This window comes from Trachypithecus francoisi, unplaced genomic scaffold (assembly GCF_009764315.1).
Source record: "Trachypithecus francoisi isolate TF-2019V2 unplaced genomic scaffold, Tfra_2.0 Lachesis_group15, whole genome shotgun sequence".
Lineage (NCBI taxonomy): Eukaryota > Metazoa > Chordata > Mammalia > Primates > Cercopithecidae > Trachypithecus > Trachypithecus francoisi.
In genome coordinates this window covers 69953280-69976128 of record NW_022681460.1, presented here as the reverse complement: position 1 = coordinate 69976128, position 22849 = coordinate 69953280, and the positions used below count along the sequence as shown (strand labels likewise).

The 22849-nt window shown below is 38.2% G+C and overlaps 1 protein-coding gene across 6 annotated transcripts in view; it reads right to left on the bottom strand.

Moving 5' to 3' along the window:
- The window catches only part of SHPRH (SNF2 histone linker PHD RING helicase), an 87914-nt gene extending 66025 nt beyond the window's left edge, over nucleotides 1-21889 (bottom strand). For 2 of the 6 annotated variants that reach the window (XR_004442920.1, XM_033235145.1), the window contains exons 1-4: nucleotides 21654-21889; nucleotides 12201-12862; nucleotides 9853-9982; nucleotides 7722-7940 (exon numbers count right to left, since the gene is read on the bottom strand). Coding sequence is in view for 5 of the 6 variants with exons in the window: in XM_033235145.1 (XP_033091036.1) it covers nucleotides 7722-7940; nucleotides 9853-9982; nucleotides 12201-12830 (979 nt within the window). In the remaining variant the exon portion in view is untranslated. The other 4 variants (XM_033235146.1, XM_033235148.1, XM_033235147.1 and 1 more) reach the window with 4 other exon arrangements.
- Between the last annotated feature and the right edge of the window lie 960 nt (nucleotides 21890-22849).

Below are 22849 nucleotides of genomic sequence, written 5' to 3'. Positions count from 1 at the left end.
ATAAATTATATGAAGTCTTTGAATAACTCAATAGACATATGCCAGCTGGTTAACACATTTACCCAAATCAGACCTGACCTCTTCTATGGGTCTGAGAGTGAGAAGAAAGGCTTACTTAACTGGGAAAAAATATCAAAAACCGTAACTCAGAAGTGCTGAGTTTGTTTCTACCAGAATCTTCCACTATCCTTCCCCTTAATATTTTAACTTATTTAAACCAAATGCCAAATAAGTAGCATGTCTCTACCCACCAATGAAACAGCAAGTAATTTTTAGTTGGCTTCTTTAGAGATTAATAGGTATTTTACATTTTTATCTTCTAGAATAAAATGGCCATTAAAAATTCAAAAATCTATAGATGTTGGCACGAAGGCAGTAAAAAGGGAATGCTTTTACACTACTGATGGGAATGCAAATTAGTACAATCTCTATGGAAAACAGCATGGAGATTTCTCAAAGAACTAAAAGTAGATCTATCATTCACTCCAGAACACTACTGGAACTTGTTCACCAAAGGGAAACAAGTCACTATATCAAAAAGACACCCCTGCTCACATGTTTATTGCAGTACAAATTCACAACTGCAAAGATATGGAACCAACTTAAGTGTCCATCAATCAATGAGTGGATAAAGAAAATGTGTGAGTCTCCAACTCCCAGCGTGAGCGACACAGAAGACCGGTGATTTCTGCATTTTCAACTGAGGTACTGGGGTCATCTCACTAGGGAGTGCCGGACAATCGGTGCTGGTCAGCTGCTGCAGCCTGACCAGGGAGAGCTGAAGCAGGGCGAGGCATCGCCTCACCTGGAAGCGCAAGGGGGAAGGAAATCCCTTTTCCTAGCCAGGGTAACTGAGACACACAACACCTGGAAAATCGGGTAACTCCCACCCCAATACTGCGCTTTAAGGAAACAGGCACACCAGGAGAATATATCCCACACCTGGCCGGGAGGGTCCCACGCCCACGGAGCCTCCCTCACTGCTAACACAGCAGTCTGCGGCAATCTATCAGCAAGGCAGCAGCTAGGCTGGGGGAGGGGCGCCCGCCATTGCTGAGGCTTAAGTAGGTAAACAAAGCCACTGGGAAGCTCGAACTGGGTGGAGCTCACAGCAGCTCAAGGCAGCCTGCCTGTCTATGTAGACTCCACGTCTGGGGACAGCACACAGCTGAAGTCCAATAGGGGAAGCAGCGGGGGCCGGTGCAGACGCGAACGACTCTGTCTGACAGCTTTGGGGAGAGCCTTGGATCTCCCAACGCGGACGCTGAGATCTGAGAACGGACAGACTGCCTGCTCAGGTGGGTCCCTGACCCCTGAGTAACCTAGCTGGGAGACATCCCTCACTAGGGGCAGTCTGACACTCCACACCTCACAGGGTGGAGTCACCCCTGAGAGGAAACTTCCAAAGGAAGAATCAGACAGGTATACTCGCTGTTCAGCAATATTCTATCTTCTGCAACCTCTGCTGCTGATACCCAGGCAAACAGGGTCTGGAGTGGAACTCAAGCAATCTCCAACAGACCAACAGACAGTCCTTCTGACCGTCAGACGGAAAACTATCAAACAGGAAGGACACCTATACCAAAACCCCATCAGTACGTCACCATCATCAAAGACCAGAGACAGATAAAACGACAAAGATGGGGAAGAAGCAGGGCAAAAAAGCTGGAAATTCAAAAAATAAGAGCGCATCTCCCCCTGCAAAAGAGCGCAGCCCATCTCCAGCAACGGATCAAAGCTGCCCAGAGAATGACTTTGACGAGATGAGAGAAGAAGGCTTCAGTCCATCAAACTTCTCAGAGCTAAAGGAGGAATTACGTACCCAGCGCAAAGAAACTAAAAATCTTGAAAAAAGAGTGGAAGAATTGACAGCTAGACTAATTAATGCAGAGAAGATCATAAACGAAATGACAAGAGATGAAAACCATGACATGAGAAATACGTGACAAATGCACAAGCTTCAGTAACCGACTCGATCAACTGGAAGAAAGAGTATCAGCAATTGAGGATCAAATGAATGAAATGAAGCGAGAAGAGAAACCAAAAGAAAAAAGAAGAAAAAGAAATGAACAAAGCCTGCAAGAAGTATGGGATTATGTAAAAAGACCAAATCTACGTCTGATTGGGATGCCTGAAAGCGAGGGGGAAAATGGAACCAAGTTGGAAAACACTCTTCAGGATATCATCCAGGAGAACTTCCCCAACCTAGTAGGGCAGGCCAACATTCAAATTCAGGAAATACAGAGAACGCCACAAAGATACTCCTCCAGAAGAGCAACTCCAAGACACATAATTGCCAGATTCACTAAAGTTGAAATGAAGGAAAAAATCTTAAGGGCAGCCAGAGAGAAAGGTCGGGTTACCCACAAAGGGAAGCCCATCAGAATAACAGCAGATATCTCGGCAGAAACTCTACAAGCCAGAAGAGAGTGGGGGCCAATATTCAATGTTCTTAAAGAAAAGAATTTTCAACCCAGAATTTCATATCCAGCCAAACTAAGTTTCATCAGTGAAGGAGAAATAAAATCCTTTACAGATAAGCAAATGCTTAGAGATTTTGTCACCACCAGGCCTGCCTTACAAGAGACCCTGAAGGAAGCCCTAAACATGGAAAGGAACAACCGGTACCAGCCATTGCAAAAACATGCCAAAATGTAAAGACCATCGAGGCTAGGAAGAAACTGCATCAACTAACGAGCAAAATAATCAGTTAATATCATAATGGCAGGATCAAGTTCACATATAACAATATTAACCTTAAATGTAAATGGACTAAATGGTCCAATTAAAAGACACAGACTGGCAAACGGGATAAAGAGTCAAGACCCATCAGTCTGCTGTATTCAGGAGACCCATTTCACATGCAGAGACATACATAGGCTCAAAATAAAGGGATGGAGGAAGATCTACCAAGCAAATGGAGAACAAAAAAAAGCAGGGGTTGCAATCCTAGTCTCTGATAAAACAGACTTTAAACCATCAAAGATCAAAAGAGACAAAGAAGGCCATTACATAATGGTAAAGGGATCAATTCAACAGGAAGAGCTAACTCTCCTAAATATATATGCACCAATACAGGAGCACCCAGATTCATAAAGCAAGTCCTTAGAGACCTACAAAGAGACTTAGACTCCCATACAATAATAATGGGAGACTTCAACACTCCACTGTCAACATTAGACAGATCAACGAGACAGAAAGTTAAGAAGGATATCCAGGAATTGAACTCATCTCTGCACCAAGCAGACCTAATAGACATCTATAGAACTCTCCACCTCAACTCAACAGAATATACATTCTTCTCAGCACCACATCGCACTTATTCCAAAATTGACCACATAATTGGAAGTAAAGCACTCCTCAGCACATGTAAAAGAACAGAAATTATAACAAACTGTCTCTCAGACCACAGTGCAATCAAACTAGAACTCAGGACTAAGAAACTCAATCAAAACCGCTCAACTACATGGAAACTGAACAACCTGCTCCTGAATGACTACTGGGTACATAACGAAATGAAGGCAGAAATAAAGATGTTCTTTGAAACCAATGAGAACAAAGATACAACATACCAGAATCTTTGGGACACGTTTAAAGCAGTGTCTAGACGGAAATTTATAGCACTAAATGCCCAGAAGAGAAAGCAGGAAAGATCTAAAATTGACACTCTAACATCACAATTAAAAGAACTAGAGAGGCAAGAGCAAACACATTCAAAAGCTAGCAGAAGGCAAGAAATAACTAAGATCAGAGCAGAACTGAAGGAGATAGAGACACAAAAAACCCTCCAAAAAATCAATGAATCCAGGAGTTGGTTTTTTGAAAAGATCAACAAAATTGACAGACCGCTAGCAAGACTAATGAAGAAAAGACAGAGGAATCAAATAGAAGCAATAAAAAATGATAAAGGGGATATCACCACTGACCCCACAGAAATACAAACAACCATCAGAGAATACTATAAATGCCTCTATGCAAATCAACTAGAAAATCTAGAAGAAATGGATAATTTCCTGGACACTTACACTCTCCCAAGACTAAACCAGGAAGAAGTTGAATCCCTGAATAGACCAATAGCAGGCTCTGAAATCCAGGCAACAATTAACAGCCTACCCACCAAAAAAAGTCCAGGACCAGATGGATTCACAGCTGAATTCTACCAGAGGTACAAGGAGGAGCTGGTACCATTCCTTCTGAAACTATTCCAATCAATAGAAAAAGAGGGAATCCTCCCTAACTCATTTTATGAGGCCAACATCATCCTGATACCAAAGCCTGGCAGAGACACAACAAAAAAAAGAGAATGTCAGACCAATATCCCTGATGAACATCGATGCAAAAATTCTCAATAAAATACTGGCAAACCGGATTCAGCAGCACATCAAAAAGCTTATCCACCATGATCAAGTGGGCTTCATCCCTGGCATGCAAGGCTGGTTCAACATTTGCAAATCAATAAACGTAATCCAGCATATAAACAGAACCAAACACAAGAACCACATGATTATCTCAATAGATGCAGAAAAGGCTTTTGACAAAATTCAACAGCCCTTCATGCTAAAAACGCTCAATAAATTTGGTATTGTTGGAACGTACCTCAAAATAATAAGAGCTATTTATGACAAACCCACAGCTAATATCATACTGAATGGGCAAAAACTGGAAAAATTCCCTTTGAAAACTGGCACAAGACAGGGATGCCCTCTCTCACCACTCCTATTCAACATAGTGTTGGAAGTTCTGGCTAGGGCAATCAGGCAAGAGAAAGAAATCAAGGGTATCCAGTTAGGAAAAGAAGAAGTCAAATTGTCCCTGTTTGCAGATGACATGATTGTATATTTAGAAAACCCCATCGTCTCAGCCCAAAATCTCCTTAAGCTGATAAGCAACTTCAGCAAAGTCTCAGGATACAAAATTAATGTGCAAAAATCACAAGCATTCTTATACACCAGTAACAGACAAGCAGAGAGCCAAATCAGGAATGAACTTCCATTCACAATTGCTTCAAAGAGAATAAAATACCTAGGAATCCAGCTTACAACGGATGTAAAGGACCTCTTCAAGGAGAACTACAAACCGCTGCTCAGTGAAATAAAAGAGGACACAAACAAATGGAAGAACATACCATGCTCATGGATAGGAAGAATCAATATCGTGAAAATGGCCATACTGCCCAAGGTTATTTATAGATTCAATGCCATCCCCATCAAGCTACCAATGACTTTCTTCACAGAATTGGAAAAAACTGCTTTAAAGTTCATATGGAACCAAAAAAGAGCCCGCATTGCCAAGACAATCCTAAGTCAAAAGGACAAAGCTGGAGGCGTCACGCTATCTGACTTCAAACTATACTACAAGGCTACAGTAACCAAAACAGCATGGTACTGGTACCACAACAGAGATATAGACCAATGGAACAGAACAGAGTCCTCAGAAATAATACCACACATCTACAGCCATCTGGTCTTTGACAAACCTGAGAGAAACAAGAAATGAGGAAAGGATTCCCTATTTAATAAATGGTGCTGGGAAAATTGGCTAGCCAGAAGTAGAAAGCTGAAACTGGATCCTTTCCTTACCCCTTATACGAAGATTAATTCAAGATGGATTAGAGACTTAAATGTTAGACCTAATACCATAAAAACCTTAGAAGAAAATCTAGGTAGTACCATTCAGGACATAGGCATGGGCAAGGACTTCATGTCTAAAACACCAAAAGCAACGGCAGCAAAAGCCAAAATTGACAAATGGGATCTAATTAAACTAAAGAGCGTCTGCACAGCAAAAGAAACTACCATCAGAGTGAACAGGCAATCTACAGAATGGGAGAACATTTTTGCAACCTACTCATCTGACAAAGGGCTAATATCCAGAATCTACAAAGAACTCAAACAAATATACAAGAAAAAAACAAACAACCCCATCAAAAAGTGGGGAAAGGATATGAACAGACATTTCTCAAAAGAAGACATCCATACAGCCAACAGACACATGAAAAAATGTTCATCATCACTCGCCATCAGAGAAATGCAAATCAAAACCACAATGAGATACCATCTCACACCAGTTAGAATGGCAATCATTAAGAAGTCAGGAAACAACAGGTGTTGGAGAGAATGTGGAGAAATAGGAACACTTTTACACTGTTGGTGGGATTGTAAACTAGTTCAACCATTATGGAAAACAGTATGGCCAATTCCTCAAGGATCTAGAACTAGATGTACCATATGACCCAGCCATCCCACTACTGGGTATATACCCAAAGGATTATAAATTACTCTACTACAAAGACACACGCACACGTATGTTTATTGCGGCACTGTTCACAATAGCAAAGACTTGGAATCAACCCAAATGTCCATCTGTGACAGACTGGATTAAGAAAATATGGCATATATACACCATGGAATACTATGCAGCCATAAAAAAGGATGAGTTTGCGTCCTTTGTAGGGACATGGATGCAGCTGGAAACCATCATTCTTAGCAAACTATCACAAGAAGAGAAAACCAAACACCGCATGTTCTCACTCATAGGTGGGAAGTGAACAATGAGATCACTTGGACTCGGGAAGGGGAACATCACACACTGGGGCCTATCATGGGGAGGGGGGAGGAGGGACGGATTGCATTGGGGAGTTATACATGATGTAAATGATGAATTGATGGGTGCTGACGAGTTGATGGGTGCAGCACACCAACATGGCATAAGTATACATATGTAACAAACCTGCACGTTATGCACATGTACCCTAGAACTTAAAGTATAATAAAAAAAATAATAAAAAGAAAAGAAAAAAAAAAAAAAGAAAATGTGTGTGGAGGGGAGCAGGTGTGCATACACACCATGGAAACCATGGAATACTATACAGCCATAAAAAAGAATGAAGTAATGTTTTTTGCAGCAACTTGGATGAAAATGGAGGCCATTATCCCAAGTGAAGTAACTCTGGAACAGAAAAACAAATACTACATGTTCTTATTTACAACTGTGAGCTAAGCTATAAGTACATGGGGGCATATATATTAGTACAATGGATACTGGAGACTCAGAAGGGAAGTAAGGGATGAAAAAATACATAGTGGTACAATACACACTATTCAGGTGATGGGTACACTAAAAGTCCAGACTTCACCACTACACAATTCCTCCATGTAACCAAAAACCACTTTTACCCCCACAAAGTTAATGAAAAAAGACAGCAATAAAGGAGTGGCATAAAAGCCTCCCGTAAAACTACTACTTTCATAAAAAAACAGATGACATTATTGTAAAGAAAAAAATGCAAAATCTAGGAAAATTAGTCACACATAAGTCTCCTACTTTTGTAAATTTGCTTTCTGTCACTAACATTCACCATTACATTATGAGTTTCTTACAGATGATCAGTAAGATTCCCACTGGACTAGATTCTGAACAGTAATTCTTTGTTTGAAAGGAATGTAAAAAAAATTTCTTGGTTTTCAAAAATTCCAATTGAGGCAGCCTTTGATTTCCTTTTGGCAGGAAAAACCAGTTCAAACTTTTCTGAATGAAGAAACCCACAAATTCATTTTTCTAGGTTTCAATTTTAAAGAATTTCTTAGAAAATAATTTTGTTCATAGCACCCATTCTATCTTATATTTTCAGGATGTTTATTTTAATGATTAATTTCCCCCTGCCCTAATTGTCTCTGATGTAATCTCTCTAATCAATTTTTCTTTAAACATCTTATTCTTACCAGTAGCAGGACTGCTTCTGAAACACTCTTGTTGTAGCATCCAATTGACAGCCTCTCTTTGGTAGGGTCTCAACACAGGGATCAATGCAGGATGCTGGACATCCACTTGGATGGATCGTGTTTCTTGCTGATGTGTTTGTTTCACAAAGTGATACAGCTCGTCAATGTCTTGTCCCTCTGGCTCATTCTCTGGATCATCTTCATCCTCTTCCAACACATCTGTACATCACACAACAAATGTACTCAAAAATTGACATGACTTTTCTAACTATAAGCAATTCTTATTCTAAGAGCATATGATGAACTTGCCCAACTCTGGGGTCTTGCTCAGTGTGTTTTGTCACTGAAAGGCCCTATCTTTAATTCTTCATTAATCAAAAATCTACTCATCCATTATTCAAGAAAGTTTAACTGCTACTTTTTCCATGGCATTTTCTTTTGCCTTCCCTGGCTGGAATTATGTTCTCCTCTGTTGTGCAATACTTTTATATTCTGGATATAGTAATACTACATTGTAATCTACTGCAGTACCAACTGCAATCATTTATGTCCATTGGTCCCTTCCCCAGTGAGACAAAGGCAAAGTTTTTCATTTTTGTAGCCCCTCAGAGAAGCTCAGAGAAGCCCCTCAGAGAATGGCCACGTGTATTGGCCATTGCGGATATTTTACAAACATTTGAGGAACTCAGTGTGAATACTGTTTGAAGTTTATACAGGAACAACTTATTTTACTTTTACAATTTTAACATACAAAATCCATATGGAGACATAACTGTTCTATGCCCAATAAGAAACGGGTTCTCATTTTATTTCTTATGCTAAAAAAGGATAGGCATTTGGTAGCAGTAGCAGCCAACTGGAAGACAAGTGATTATTAAGTTATTAATGCAAATTTGTAAAATAGTAAAAATACTAATTTCATTTGGTGGGCACAATTGTTCTGTGGAAGTAGATTTATGCTTATTATAACATGAAAAAATAAAAACCTTGAACATATTTACAAACTCCTTTCAGTTAATGGTTCTTTATTAAAAACATAACTCTTTCAAGGTGAAAAAGTCTATCATTTATTTCTGAATTGCTTTGAAAGAGGCCTATATACTTCTACAGGACACACCTCATAACTTCTAAAACTAAAAGATCACACCAAAAAATTCATGACTTATTTTTTGCCAATAAAAAATATGGCATGTAAAATTTCCAAAACTTCACAATTAATGTATAGCTTTATGCTTGGTTCTTTTATACTTTTACTAAAATTATATAATCTAAGATTAATAGTTAAATTTGAAGTTTTCCTTAGATACCAGGCTTTAAAATGTACAAATTGTAATATTTTTAAAAGGCCATAACTTTAAAAACTCTAGATGTACTTAAATTCATTCCTTCTAATCCCAAAACCAGAGGTTTCCTCATTTAAAGTACCTAACTTGCAAAATGATTTACTATTACTGATATTATAAAGCATTGCAAAAAATGTACTAGAGAAATAACAATCAAAGTTAGAAACTGATTTTCAAATACTCCAGTATGACAATGTTCTATAATTTGCACCTGAAATAATGCTGACCCACCATGAGCAGAACTTGGAGAATTTGGGCTGTTTTTCCAGTAGTGTTGATGAGCTGCACCAAGCCATCCACACTCTCCCGTGGTGACCAATGGCAGACAACTCTGAATCTGCAGTCCTGACCAAAGATGCAACGTCTTGCCAAGAAACAGAGCAAAGTTATCTGGTCTTTATGGGAACCAAGCTTTTGAAATTATTTGTCAGACTGCAAAGGAGAGGTGGAATAAATGCCAGCCAAGAATTTCTGGCCATGACAAAATAAAAGCACAGGAATAATGCAAAAATCCCAACCAGCTCAGATCCCTTTAGACTCTGCCTTTTGACTTGCATATTGACTCTGCAAATAATCCTTTAATATTTACAATAAAGTAAACACAGAGTTAACCAAAGAAACAAATTATATTAGTGGGTGCATTTCAAATAAGTATAATTTGCCATATAATCATTTAATTTTTATTATGACTTTATTAGCTGTTTTTCTGATTGTTATGTCCAGCGCTTAGAGAAAAAAACTCACAACTCCTAAGTAATAGCAATTTTTAAGTTTACTGTAAATATTACCTGGAATAATATAATTGTGTAACTTTTCCATTACTTTCTTCATAACCTGATTGAACTTTTTCATTCTTGAATTTGCATCACTCAAGAAGTCTAGTTTTGCTAGGCCAGCTTCCAAAAGATAAATTCCAACCTACAAATAATTAATCAAAATAAAAGTAGTTTCATTTGAAATACACCATTCTTTAAGAAGACATAAGAAAGAAAAAATTAGCATCACTATTTTTAAAGGTATTCATAGCATTTGTGCCACAAATAATAAATACATTCCTACCAAATTTCCCCCACGTGTTTCATTTTCACTAACAAATTACAAATGTAAGTGCCTACAATGTACAATTCGAGTTGCTGGAAAAAAATATTTCCCTAACTGAAATCGAACCTGGGAGAATGTGATAAGAACACCTAGTTCTATCTACTAATAAAATGATTCCCAAAACTAATGAATTAATCAGTCAAGTTTGTTAAAAATGCAGATTTCCCCAGAAGATTATGATATACATGCTAGGAGTCTTCTACACTGTTAGGTTTGGGCATCCTTATTGCTGAATCAAACACTAAAACGTGTAAAAAAACAGACTTTGATTAATGTTAATATTTTTACCCTAGTGAAGCAATGTAGTATGAAGTTTTACAGTTGAAAGACTTGATTTTGAATCCTGGCATTGATACTTAGAAGCTAACTGAATTGGAGAAAAAATAACCCATTTATTTTGACCCAAGTGTTCTCACTTACAAAATGGAGAGATGTCTAGCTTAAATAATATAACTATAAAAGTTTCTACTGGTAGACACTCAATAAATGTTAGTTCCCTTTACTTCATGTTGACTATGTTGTACCTGAGTCCCTAATCACTGAGAATCTCATATTCTTTCACTAAAGAACAGGAATCCACCAGCCTTACACAGAAATGAATGACAAAGTGTATTTCATTACTGTTTGTATTCTGTCTTGGCTTGCTTGGAGATGTCTTACTACAGCAGCAATAAATGTTTAAATATTTGTAAAATTCAGGATCAGGAAAAACAGAATAGATTAAGACTTGGTTTGCAGGGAACATAGAGAGAACACAGATATGTGAGTCATAAATTGTTACATACTTGCTATCACTGAGCCACAATTTTGGCAAAATCAGGAAACAGAGGGAATGTCTGGTTACATAGTTTCACTGTACAGGGAAAAATTAATTGCAATCTAATAATTCTAAATTTTCTCCTTCCCTTCTGACAATTCTAAAACTATAATTAAGGTTATTGATGCAAGAAATATATGAAACAGTTTTCGGTTAAACAACATGAAATTAACGTTTTAAATCTTCAAGTTTAACATAAAAGCATATTAATTTGCTTCACAGTTTGCAAAGTATACTTTCTTACATTATCTGACCTCGTTTTAAATACAATTTTATGCTGTAAGAAGAATGGGTATTACTGACATTTCATAAAGAAACTGAAATTAGAGCATTTAAATGATTCACATAAAGTTATTTGGCCATTGAATGGCAGAGACTGAAATAAATTACAAATTTATTCATTCATCTACTGAAAATTTAGGTACCAGGTACTTTACTAGGCTGTAAAGATGAAAGGCTTCATAGTTTACCAAAGGGGAATGATATAAAATGTTAAGTACATGACAAGTCGCCAAGGCCGAAAAAAAAAAAAAATCTACCAGAGATTCTGAGGAGAGGGCACACAGTATTATGTGAAACGATCTCCTCAGAAACGATCTCCCTGGGTGAATTAATGCTATACTAAATATTAAAAAATAACCAGAAATTATCAGGGAAAGGGAACAACTGAAGCAGAGGGAACTATAAGAGCAAAAGCAAAGATGCAGACAGTCAGTATGGTATATGGAGGAAATAAATCAATTTGGAGTTTCTGGGACAAAATAAAAAGCAGAGTAATAAAGGGTAAGTAAGGCTCAAGGGCCTGTCAAGGGAGGAACTTCTGTGCCAGATTAGAAAGACTATACTTAATTCTGTAGGCAGTAACAAACAGAATTTCATTTGCATTCACATCATACAATTCCAGAGACAAAATCGAAGCATTTGAAAACACAAAATAGCAAACAGAGAAATGGTTAAATGACTGCCGCAGTAAGAGGAACAGATGATGAGGACCAAAACAAGTCACTGAAAGTAGAGATGGAAGATCTTGAAAAAGTGTAGCCTGAAAATGATTAGTTGTAACATACTTTTAGTAGTTATTAAAAGCTTAAAGTGTACTTTGAAACTTAACAATGAAAGGCTGGCTTTGCTGGCTTTTCAAACTTCTCTCACAAGTTAATTTAAAAGTGGACTGCCACTGTAGAAGAGCCTCAAAAGACACCACAAAAAATTGAGTACCTTGATAATGTGATTTCCTTCTGGTTTGTGATAAAGTTTTATTCTTCTCTTCTTTTGCAGCCAACCCAAATCTTCTAACATTTCACCACTGAAGGATGACTCCACTAGAATACCCTTGTCACAAATACTCATTGGTTCTTTCTTTTGTTTCTCTACATCTTCACCTTTTGAATGAATATAAATCAGGAACTGATTGCTTGACTCTGAACTCATCAATGTAATACTCCTTTCGGAAAAATTTTCAGTTAAACTCTGCTCAGGAAGAAGCTGAAGAGTTAATTCTCCTAGAAATGCTTTCCAGGAATTATCAAAGTGATAGGGAGAAATCACAATATTCAACTTTACAGACAAAGGGGAAAAAATACCAACAGTCTCTTCTTTTTCAATTGGTTTTGAGAAGCTCACTACTTTTGAACACTTCTTGTCTCTGTGAGCCACTTCTTCCTTTAGACTATCACTTAGAATGATGCAATGAGCAGAAGAGGTATGGGAACCTGGGCAGGGCTGCTCATCATCATCACTTATGGTGATAGGCTCATTCCTTCTGTCCTCATGCATATTCCAATGAAGCTGCTGCCTCTTTTCCTCATCTACCCTCACTGGAGGAGCACGTTTCCTCCGGCTGCTCATTTTCAAGTTTTCTTGGCTGGTAACTGTGAACTCTAGAGGACAAATGAAACAACAGGAGGTATACCGAGAGATGATTTAGTACTTAAGGGTTACCAGATGAGAAATTCAGCATAAATTCATAGCCCATAAACATAATACGAAATCTTCAGTGAGATATAAAGCAATGAGTAATTTTTTACCAGGTCAATATGACTAGGGAATGAACATATTAACCATAATCTCATACATCAAATAAATTCTAATGGTTTTATTAGTCTTTAATAGATAAATTTAGTAAAGGCAATTTGTCGTATAAAATAAAATAAATTGTAGAAATAATTTAATGAGCAATATAATAGGAAGGTGAATCTCTCAATTAATCCCAAGTAATTTAACTGCCCCTCAGAACAAAGCCCAACAATACTTTAAAAGTGTGAAACAAAATCTAACACAAACGTCTGGCATCAAATCTAAAATTATCAGGTACATAAAAAAAAAAAATAAATAAAATAAAATAAAAATGAAAATAAAACAGAAAAATAAGACCCATGACAAGAAAAAAATCAAAAAGCCCCAGAAATGACACAGATGATATAATTAGCAGAAACAAACATTCAAACAGCTACTATAAATATTCTCAATATGTTCAAGAAGGTAGAGGAAAACATGAATATGACAAAAAAATTATAGACATACAAATGACTCCTACAGAATTTATTGATGGAAATGCAACATCTGAAATGAAAAACACATTATATGAGATTACCAGCACATTAGAAATGGCAAAGAAAAAAAAAAGGAGAATAAGCTTAAACAATGGAAACAACAGTAACAACAGAAACTGTCAAAAATGAAGCCGAGGTAAACAAAGACTGAAAAAAACAATAAATGGAACATCAGAAACCTACTGGACAATGTTAAGGGTCAAACATGCATAAAACTGAAATGTCAACAGAATAGAAAGGATACAAAAAACTTCTTGAAAAAATCATACATGAAAATTTTCCAAATTCTATAAAAACCATCAACTCAGAAAACCAAGAAGCTCAATGAAACCCAATCAGGGCAAACATAAAGAACAATCACAATAAGGTATGCCATGATTAAATTATCGAAAAGTGAGGACTTCTCTCCAGATTTGCCCTATTTTTCTAGTTTAGCCACTGCTCCCACCCTACAGCTCTAAACCCAGCAAAATATCTTTCAAAAATGAAGGTGAAAAAAAGATCGACAAAAGCAAAAGGACTTATCACTTGTATACCTAAAATCTAAGTAATGTTAGAAGCGCTTGGGTAGAAGAAATACAACATCAGATTGAAATCTGGATCCACACACAAGGAAATAAAAAGCAAAAATTAAAAATATGTGCATAAATACAGTAAACTTTTTTGATTTTTAAATTTCTCCAAAAGATAACTTACTATATTTTTATTCTGAAAATTTTCAAGCATACATAAAAATTTAGAAAATAGTATAATAGTATATAATTATAGATCTACACAATGTACTATGTCCATAGACTAGAAGACTCAAAATATTCAGATGTCAATTTCTTAGTATTAACTTATAGAAAAGCAATCCCATTCAAAATTCCAACAGGTTTCTTTAGTAGAAACTGACAATCTGATGTTAACATTTATATTAAAATGCCTACAATACAGGAAAGTCAATATAATTTTAGAAAATAAAAATAAAGTTGAATGATTTACACTGATTCCAAGACGTATGTCAAAAGAAATAAAAATGGCGTAGCAATGGTGTAAAGACAAACATATAGATCAATGGAACACAATAAAATGTCCTGCAGTAGACCCACACATGTATGGTCAATTGATTTCTGAAAGAAGTTCAGAGGCAGTCAATGGGAAAGGTATCCTTTTAGTAAATGGATACCAATATGCAACAAAATGAAACTTTACCTCATAAAATATAAGAGTTCACTAAAAATAGATAATAAAAATAAAAGCTAAAACTGAAACTTCTCAAAGAAAACAGAGGAGAAAACCTAAATGACATTGGATTCGCCCAAAAAAAGGCACAAAAATTTTTAAGCAGGAAACAAAAACCACAGACTATGTAAGAAAATGATAAATTAAGTTTCATCAAAAATAAACATTTTGGTTCTTCAAAAGATACTGTCATCAAAATATGAAAGCAAATCATAGATGGGAGAAAATATTAGCAAATCAAGTATCTGATGAAGGATATGTTTGCAGACTATGTAAAGAACTCTCACAAATCAATAGTAAGATAAACATTTAAAAAACAGTCAAAAATTTTGAACAGACATTTCACCAAAGATGACCCATAAGTGTAAAATAAGCACATGAAAATATTTTCACCAGCATCAGTCATTAAAGCAATGCAAATTTCAACTCAGAAATCACAATGAGATGCCACTATTCATACATTAGAATAGTCAAAAATTTAAAACACTGCGAGTATGGCTCAAAGAGAAATGAACTCTCCAACATTCGAACACAGCACAGTCATTTTGGAAAAGTTTATCAGTTTCTAATAAAATTGAATATAACTTAATATGCAGCCTAGCAATCCCTCTCTTAGGTATTTATCCAAGAGAAATCAAAACATAAATCCACAAAAATTTAAACTTGAACGTTAACAGCTTTACTACTAAAAGCCTCAAACTGGAAGAAAAACCAAATGTCCAACAACTGGTGAATGGACATGTTGTGGCATATTCATACAATGGAATACTAATCTGTGATAAAAAGAGACTTCTGTAAAATAACATGAATGAACTGTTAGAGTATTATGCTAAATTGAAGGAAGCTAGATGTGAAAGATTATATACTATATGCTTCTATTTACATGAAATTCTAGAAATGGCAAAAACCTAAGTGCAGAAAGCAGATTAGTGGTTATCAGGGGCAAGGAAATAGAAGAGGTGACTGACAGCAAAGGAACAGGAAGGCAGGCTTTGGAACATAAATGTTCAACACATGATTGCAGAGTATACATCTGTCAAAACTCATCAAATTATATACTTTAAATTGAATTTTCTTATATATAAACCATATCTTAAAGTTGATTTAAAGAGCAGAAACAAAAACTAGATGCACAAGATTTAGACATTTTAATATTAAATTTAACTTTATTCAATAAACCTGAAAAATCTGGATAAAATGATAAATGATAAAATTTTGCTAACAAAATACAAATGAACAAAACTGGCCCAAGAAAGAAAATATGAATAGACCAATAACCATAAAGAAACTAAAGTGACATTATTTACCTGCCTAAGGTCTATTCTCCTTCCCTGATGATTGAATCTTTATTTAGGAACAAGGTGGCCCTGTGATTCAAAGGAAGGTGGTTTCCTTGGCAGCTCCAAGTAAGTAGTTTCTGTCTACTATTGGCCAAAGCAAATCCAATAAGGTAGTTATTGGCTGCATATGACTATTTAACTTTCAATACAGTTATGCATTGCATAATGACATTTTGATCAATGAGGGACCAAATATTAGAGTGGTTCCATAAAGGAGCTGAAACATTTCTATGGACTAGTGACATCAGAGCCATTGTAACATCATAACGCATTACTTTTTTTTTTATTTTTTATTTTTTTGAGACGGAGTCTCGCTCTGTTGCCCAGGCTAGAGTGCAGTGGCTCGATCTCCGCTCACTGCAAGCTCCACCTCTTGGGTTCATGCCATTCTCCTGCCTCAGCCTCCCGAATAGCTGGGACTACAGGCGCCCGCCACTATGCCCAGCTAATTTTTTTTTTTTGTATTTTTAGTAGAGACGGGGTTTCACTGTGTTAGCCAGGATGGTCTCGATCTCCTGACCTCATGATTCGCCCGCCTCGGCCTCCCAAAGTGCTGGGATTACAGGCGTGAGCCACTGCGCCTAACTGCATTACTTTATTTTTTACTGAATTTTGTGTAGCACAAGTGTGCAGTGTTTACAAAGTCTACAGAATTGTACAGTATTGTCCCAGGCCTTCACATTCACTCCCTGACTAACCCAGAGTAACCTTCAGTGTTGTAAGCTGCATTCATGCTAAGCACCCCACAAAGCTGTACTATTTTTTATCTTTTATACCATATCTTTACTGTACATTTCCCATATTTAAATATGTTTAAATATACAAATACTACTGTATGACAACTGCCTACAGTAGCCAGTACAGAATATACTGTACAGGTTTGTAGCCTAAGAGCAGTAGGCTGTACCATAGAGCCTAGGTGTGTAGTAGGCCGGCGGTACCACCTAGGTTTGTGTAAGTATACTCTAAGATGTTCACATAACAAACTTGTCTATGATGCATTCCTCAAAACACAGCCCCATCATTAAGTGATGTGTGACTGTAAATAAAATTAAATGTTATAAACTCAGCTCTTCAGTCTCACTAGCCCCACTTCAAGTGCTCAATAGCCCTATGTGACTAGTGGCTACTGTACTGAACAGCACAAATATACAGCATTCACATAATTGCAAAAAGTCTATATATCAGACAGTACATAAGTCAATCATAAGAATTCTATTCTCTTAGCCAGTGCTTCACTTAATCCTTGGCTATGGTTAACTACTTTTAAAGCATCTTATCCTTTCTTATCTTGGAGGAATAATATAGTAAGCTCTTAATTTCCTAAGTGTTTATGTTTGTCCAGTTTTCTTCAAAGCATAAGATGGAATACTGAAAGTGGGTCAGATCACTGCAGGAACTTTAAAATGTTAGGCTATACCAGCTTATCAGTTAACTACTGCCACAAACATGCTGTATAACACACTACCCCAAAGCTCAATACCTTGATACAGCAATTATTTATTTTCATAGATCTGCACATTAGCTGAAGGAGGTTAATCTAGGCTAGGTTTCTGGAAAAGTAGTTTGGCTCTACTTAATACAGTTCTTATCCTCTCTCCTTGGATCAGCAAAGTAACTCAGGAATGTTCTTTATGGCAATGGTTGAGGTGTATTAGTGCAAATCCAATCACACAAGTAGTTTTCTAAGTGTTTAAAAACCACTAAGGTGCCACAGACCAAAGCAAGACATATCCATGGACCCAATGTTAAGTAGTGGAAAAATATACTACACTTCTTTACTGGGTGAAACTGCACATGGCAAAAAGCATGGATATGGGGGGGTGAAGGGGTAGAGGGAGTGCAGAAAGGGAATTGGGCCAGTTACAAAATGTATCACACTTACCATAATAATATTAATAACATGGTTCTTGTGGAATCATTAACTCTGAAAACTCCAAAAGCAACTCTCTAGCAGAGTCTCACATTAGCAAAGCAATGTGGCTTAAAGGTGAGAACGCGATGCTTTGAAGTCTTACATTCATTCTAATTCCAGCTTTGGCATTTACTAACTGTGTGGCACTGGAATAGTTATCCAGTCTTCTGTGCCAATTTTCTCATCTCTAAAACGGGGATGATAGCAGGATTGTGGTTAGAAATAGTTTAAGTACAACAGCACAGTACCGGAAATTTGGCCTGCATTCCATAAATGGTAGTTGCTATTTATCGTCATCCTGAGAATACTCTAAACCAGCAGTTCCCAACCTTTTTGGTACCATAAACAGGTTTCATGGAAGACAATTTTTCCATGGACTGGAGGAGAGGGGTGGGGTAGGGAGGGGGTGGTTTAGGGATGAAACTGTTCCACCTTAGATCATCAGGCATTAGATTTTAATAAGAAGTGTACAACCTAGATCCTGTGCATATGCAGTTCACGATAGGGTCCACGCTCTTATGATAATCTACTGACTGTTGATCTGACAGGAGGCAGAGCTCAGGTGGTAATGCTCGCTTGCCCGCAGCCCACCTCCTGCAGTGCAGCCCGGTTCTAACACGCCACGGCCTGGCACCGGTCCGTAGCCTGGGGGTTGGGGACCCCTGCTCTAAATTACATTTCACAATAACCAAACTTTAATGTCGCAGGATGGGGGACCACAGATCAGTACTTCTCAAATTTGACTGCACATTAGAATCACCAGGGAAATTTTAAAAAATCCTGATGCCTAGCCAACTAAGTCAGAATGTCTCGGGCAAACACCCAGGCACTACTCCCTTTATTTTTTAGAATCCCTACAAAAAACCTTGTTATGGATAACCAGCTGCCTACTAAAATCCACTTATTTCCACTCAAAGTATAGAGTAGTTGAGAAATGGCTGTCCAGCTTAGTATGGTCCTGTGCCAGTCCTAGCCAATGGAATGTGAGAAGTAACATGTGCCATGTTTCCTACAATAATTTTGTAACAGACACATTACCAAACCAGAAAACATTACTTCAACTATTTATTCTGTTCTCTGGTAAAACCTATCCAGTATCTTTTAAATTATGTACACCATTATAATTTGCACATTCCTTCAGATGTTTTCTTTCAACCTGATTCTTCCAATATTAGTCCCTCAAGGCACTTATCAGTGATAATGATACACTGCAGAAAAGTCAATACCAGAATTTCTAGCAATGCTCTGCCTTCGTCCAGTTCTTAGCTGAGTAAACATGCATGATCAAAAAAATCAACCAATCAAACAAAAAGCTCCTGGTTTTGACTGAGTCTTTACTTAAGGAAATCTCTATTCAGGGTTAACTTCTCGCACCAAAGAAAATAGTATTTGGTCAAAAATACTTATGACTAAAATGCAATATGGCAACTAGTAAGTCAAGTACTGGTGAAATTCTGTACCTAACCACATCCCATATTTTTCTAGTTTTCTTCATACCTTATCAGTCACAACTACTTCCTCCTCCTTAATTAGCAGTGTTTGGGTAAAATGTAATTATGTGAAGTTTTCTATATGGACCACACTTTTACTGTCTTGTATTTAAATGTAAAAGCCTTTTGCTTGAATTGCTTTTATGCCTGTTTCCATCCCAATCTTCCCTGGAAAGGCTTCCATGACCAGAGAAGCTGAGTTAAGGTCCTCTCTCTCCTCGATCCCAACTGCTACAATGTTCACTTTGAAAGATGGGCAGGAGTAGTATCCCATTCAGTGCTCCCAATGCCAGGTCAGTACTAGGAAGTAAACACATACAAAAAGGGTGAAACAAAGATCTCTAATTCTGTGGATATATTCCCTCCTTTTGAGGACCTAACTGTACTTTACTCATATTTCTTTTTGGAGAAGTCTCTCTTATCCACATTCTAGAAGACTATAGGTAATATGAAACTATTCTTTAGTAATTCTGAGAAAAATGAAATACTAGAACAAGGCAGGGAAACTGACTGAACTTTACCTTCAACAGAAAACAAGGATGGAATGATAGAAAAATAAACATAAAATGTTAAATTACTAAGACAATCCAACAAATGAATAACACAACTTAAATTCACATTTTTCCCCCAAAAATATTATTTCATGTTTATAAGATACATACAAATCCTGAATTACAACAAATCCATGGTAGATCTGGGTTTAGGCTATTAAGGGCAAAAAGGATTATACACTTGCCATATTCCTGTCCACAATGTTGTCTTATGGAAACGAAGCCCACTCATTACTAAGTACTAGGAAGCTCTTAATGACCCAGGGTTAACATAATCTCTTCCTTTTCTGTAGAAATAATTCCAGCAAGGTGAGAGCATTTTCATCTACTAAATGCTAAAATATGTTAGTTACATAAACTTGAAAAATGCCCTCATAAGAAGCTTTTTCACTACCAAATTGTTTCCCCTAAATCTTACTAGCCTAAACTCTTAATAATAAAAGCTTTAATAATTCTGTAAGTCCAGTTCCTTTCGGGTGGACAAAGAGGATATACAATAGCATCTCTCAAAAGTAAACTATTGTATTCTCAATTGCCAGCTTACTAGTTAACTGGTCCTTCAAAGCTCTAGAAAGTGCAGGTTTGTGAGCACGGACATAATTATCACAATACTGCTCAGGACTGCTCTGTCTCAAGCATGTTTACTAATCATAAACTAAATAGTCTTTTTGGTGACAATAGAGATATCATGGATCGTTTTTATTCAAGAGTTTCATCATTCCTACTAATGCCCACTGGAATAATTTAAAATAACAGTAATAACTTTAAAATTATCTTATTTTGTTCAGAAAAAGCCCGAAGTTCCTTAAGTACACGTTGGAAGGCATCAAACATCTAGGATTTCTACCTCGTGATAATGTCCAACTACCTGGAAAAACTGTAAAGCTTCTTGGTCAGTATTTAATAATACTGTATTTATTATACAGTGATCATCAATCATCAAACAACACCCTATCTTCGTTCATAAACCTAGCAACTACCAAACTGTACAATGTGGAAGAGTGGTTCTGAATTCGAATGTAATTAATCTGGCTCCAGAGGTAACGGAGAACTTTGAGTCGGACTGAGAAGGCTCTGCCTCCCCTTTTACTAACACAATACCGCGCACAAAGAAGGGAGGCGGCCGCCCAGTTCCAGCCTTTGGGGGCAGATCTGCGGCGCACGGTGATACCCACTCAGTTATCTTCCGAAAGACCCACAAGCGGCTCCCGAAGTCTGAGCGGGGCTGTCAGCGCCGGATCGCTCCCAGCAGGCCAAGCAAACAAGCGACCGCGAGGCCGAGGAGCCTGACGACGGACTCCCGGATCCTAGGGTGGTGGACGCTCGAGACAAACACCGCAGGCCCCAATGCATGAGGAGAAGCATACCCTCCTTTCCCACGACCCCACTTTATCCCCGGAGGGACATGGTGGTCCGGGATTCGCTAATCCGGTATGGCGAAGGGGGGTGGGGAAGACTCGCGCAGCGGCTCCCTCTCAGCCCTAGAGCTTCCCCGGCTCCAGGACAACCAGCGTCCTCCCTCCCTGGTACCGGAGGCCAGAGACCACCTCCCTCCCTCCCGACCTCTGACCCCTGACCCTCTATCACCCAAGCGCCTACCCAAGCTGGTTCTCCGAGCCTCTTGAGTCTCTTTGCACCAGGCCTGCGCTCCTCTACCGACTCCGCAGATCACGGGCACGCATTCGCCACCCACCGAACATCGGCTTGAGGTGGGCACAAGCCCTTTTTGCGGGATAGTGTAGGGGTTCCCCGGGAGACCCAGAAACCACAGCGCCTAGCTGCCGGGCGCGCGCTGTAGCGTGGGGGTCAAGGCGAACGCGCTCGTCGGAGCACCCCGCCCCCTTTCTCCTGAACTGGCTTCAAGAGTCTCTTCTGCGCAAGTCCACGCTGTTAAAGACTTGCTGAGGAGACAGTGGAGTCTCGCGATAGCTCTGCCCCACGCCATTAGAGAATACGGGATGGCTGGATGCCTGAAGTAGGGGGCGGGGCTCCCCTGTGAAGCGAAGTGTGTGTGATTTGTAGCTTTAATAAAAGGCAGGGGCGGGCGCGGTGGCTCAGGTCTGTAATCCCACCTCTTTGGGAAGCCGAGGCGGGCGGATTTCCTGAGGTCAGGAGGTGGAGAATAGCCTGGCCAAGATAGCGAAACCCCGTCTCTACTAAAAATAGAAAAATTAGCCGGGCGTTGTGGTGCGCGCCTGTAGTCGCAGCTGCTTGGGAGGCTGAAGCAGGAGAGGAGAATCGCTTGAACCCACGAGACAGAGATTGAGTAAGCCGAGGTCTCCCCACTTGGGGATAGAGTGAGACTCTGTCTCACCAAAAAAAAAAAAAAAAAAAGCAGAAAAGAATTCTGCAAAAGCGTCTATTTTACTGTTATAAAGCAGCCACTAAGTAGGTACGAATAAAGCTTCTCTCCCTCAAAAACAGACATTAAAGGGAAATGTGAATATATCGTATAAGATGAGAGAAACTATTAAGTACATGTATTGCGCTGAAGCTGGCCTTCCACTATTGGTCTTTTTTCCTCTCACCTCTTTCTCATAGAAATGAGCTTAACGTTGGAATAACTTTGAGAGGCTTCAGAGTCAGACGGAGCCTGTGAAATAACCCTCAGGGAACACTGGGGACTCAATGATTAGTTAGTGAGTACCTAATAGCAGCATTTCTGCTGTGGAGGCCTTTTGGGTTGTGTGACCACAGAAGCACTTGAACTAAGTTCTTGCCCAAGTGATCATCGGTTGTAGTTGTGGAGACAGTCCAGGGTAGTCCATATTTTACTTAGTATATTCCTTTATCAC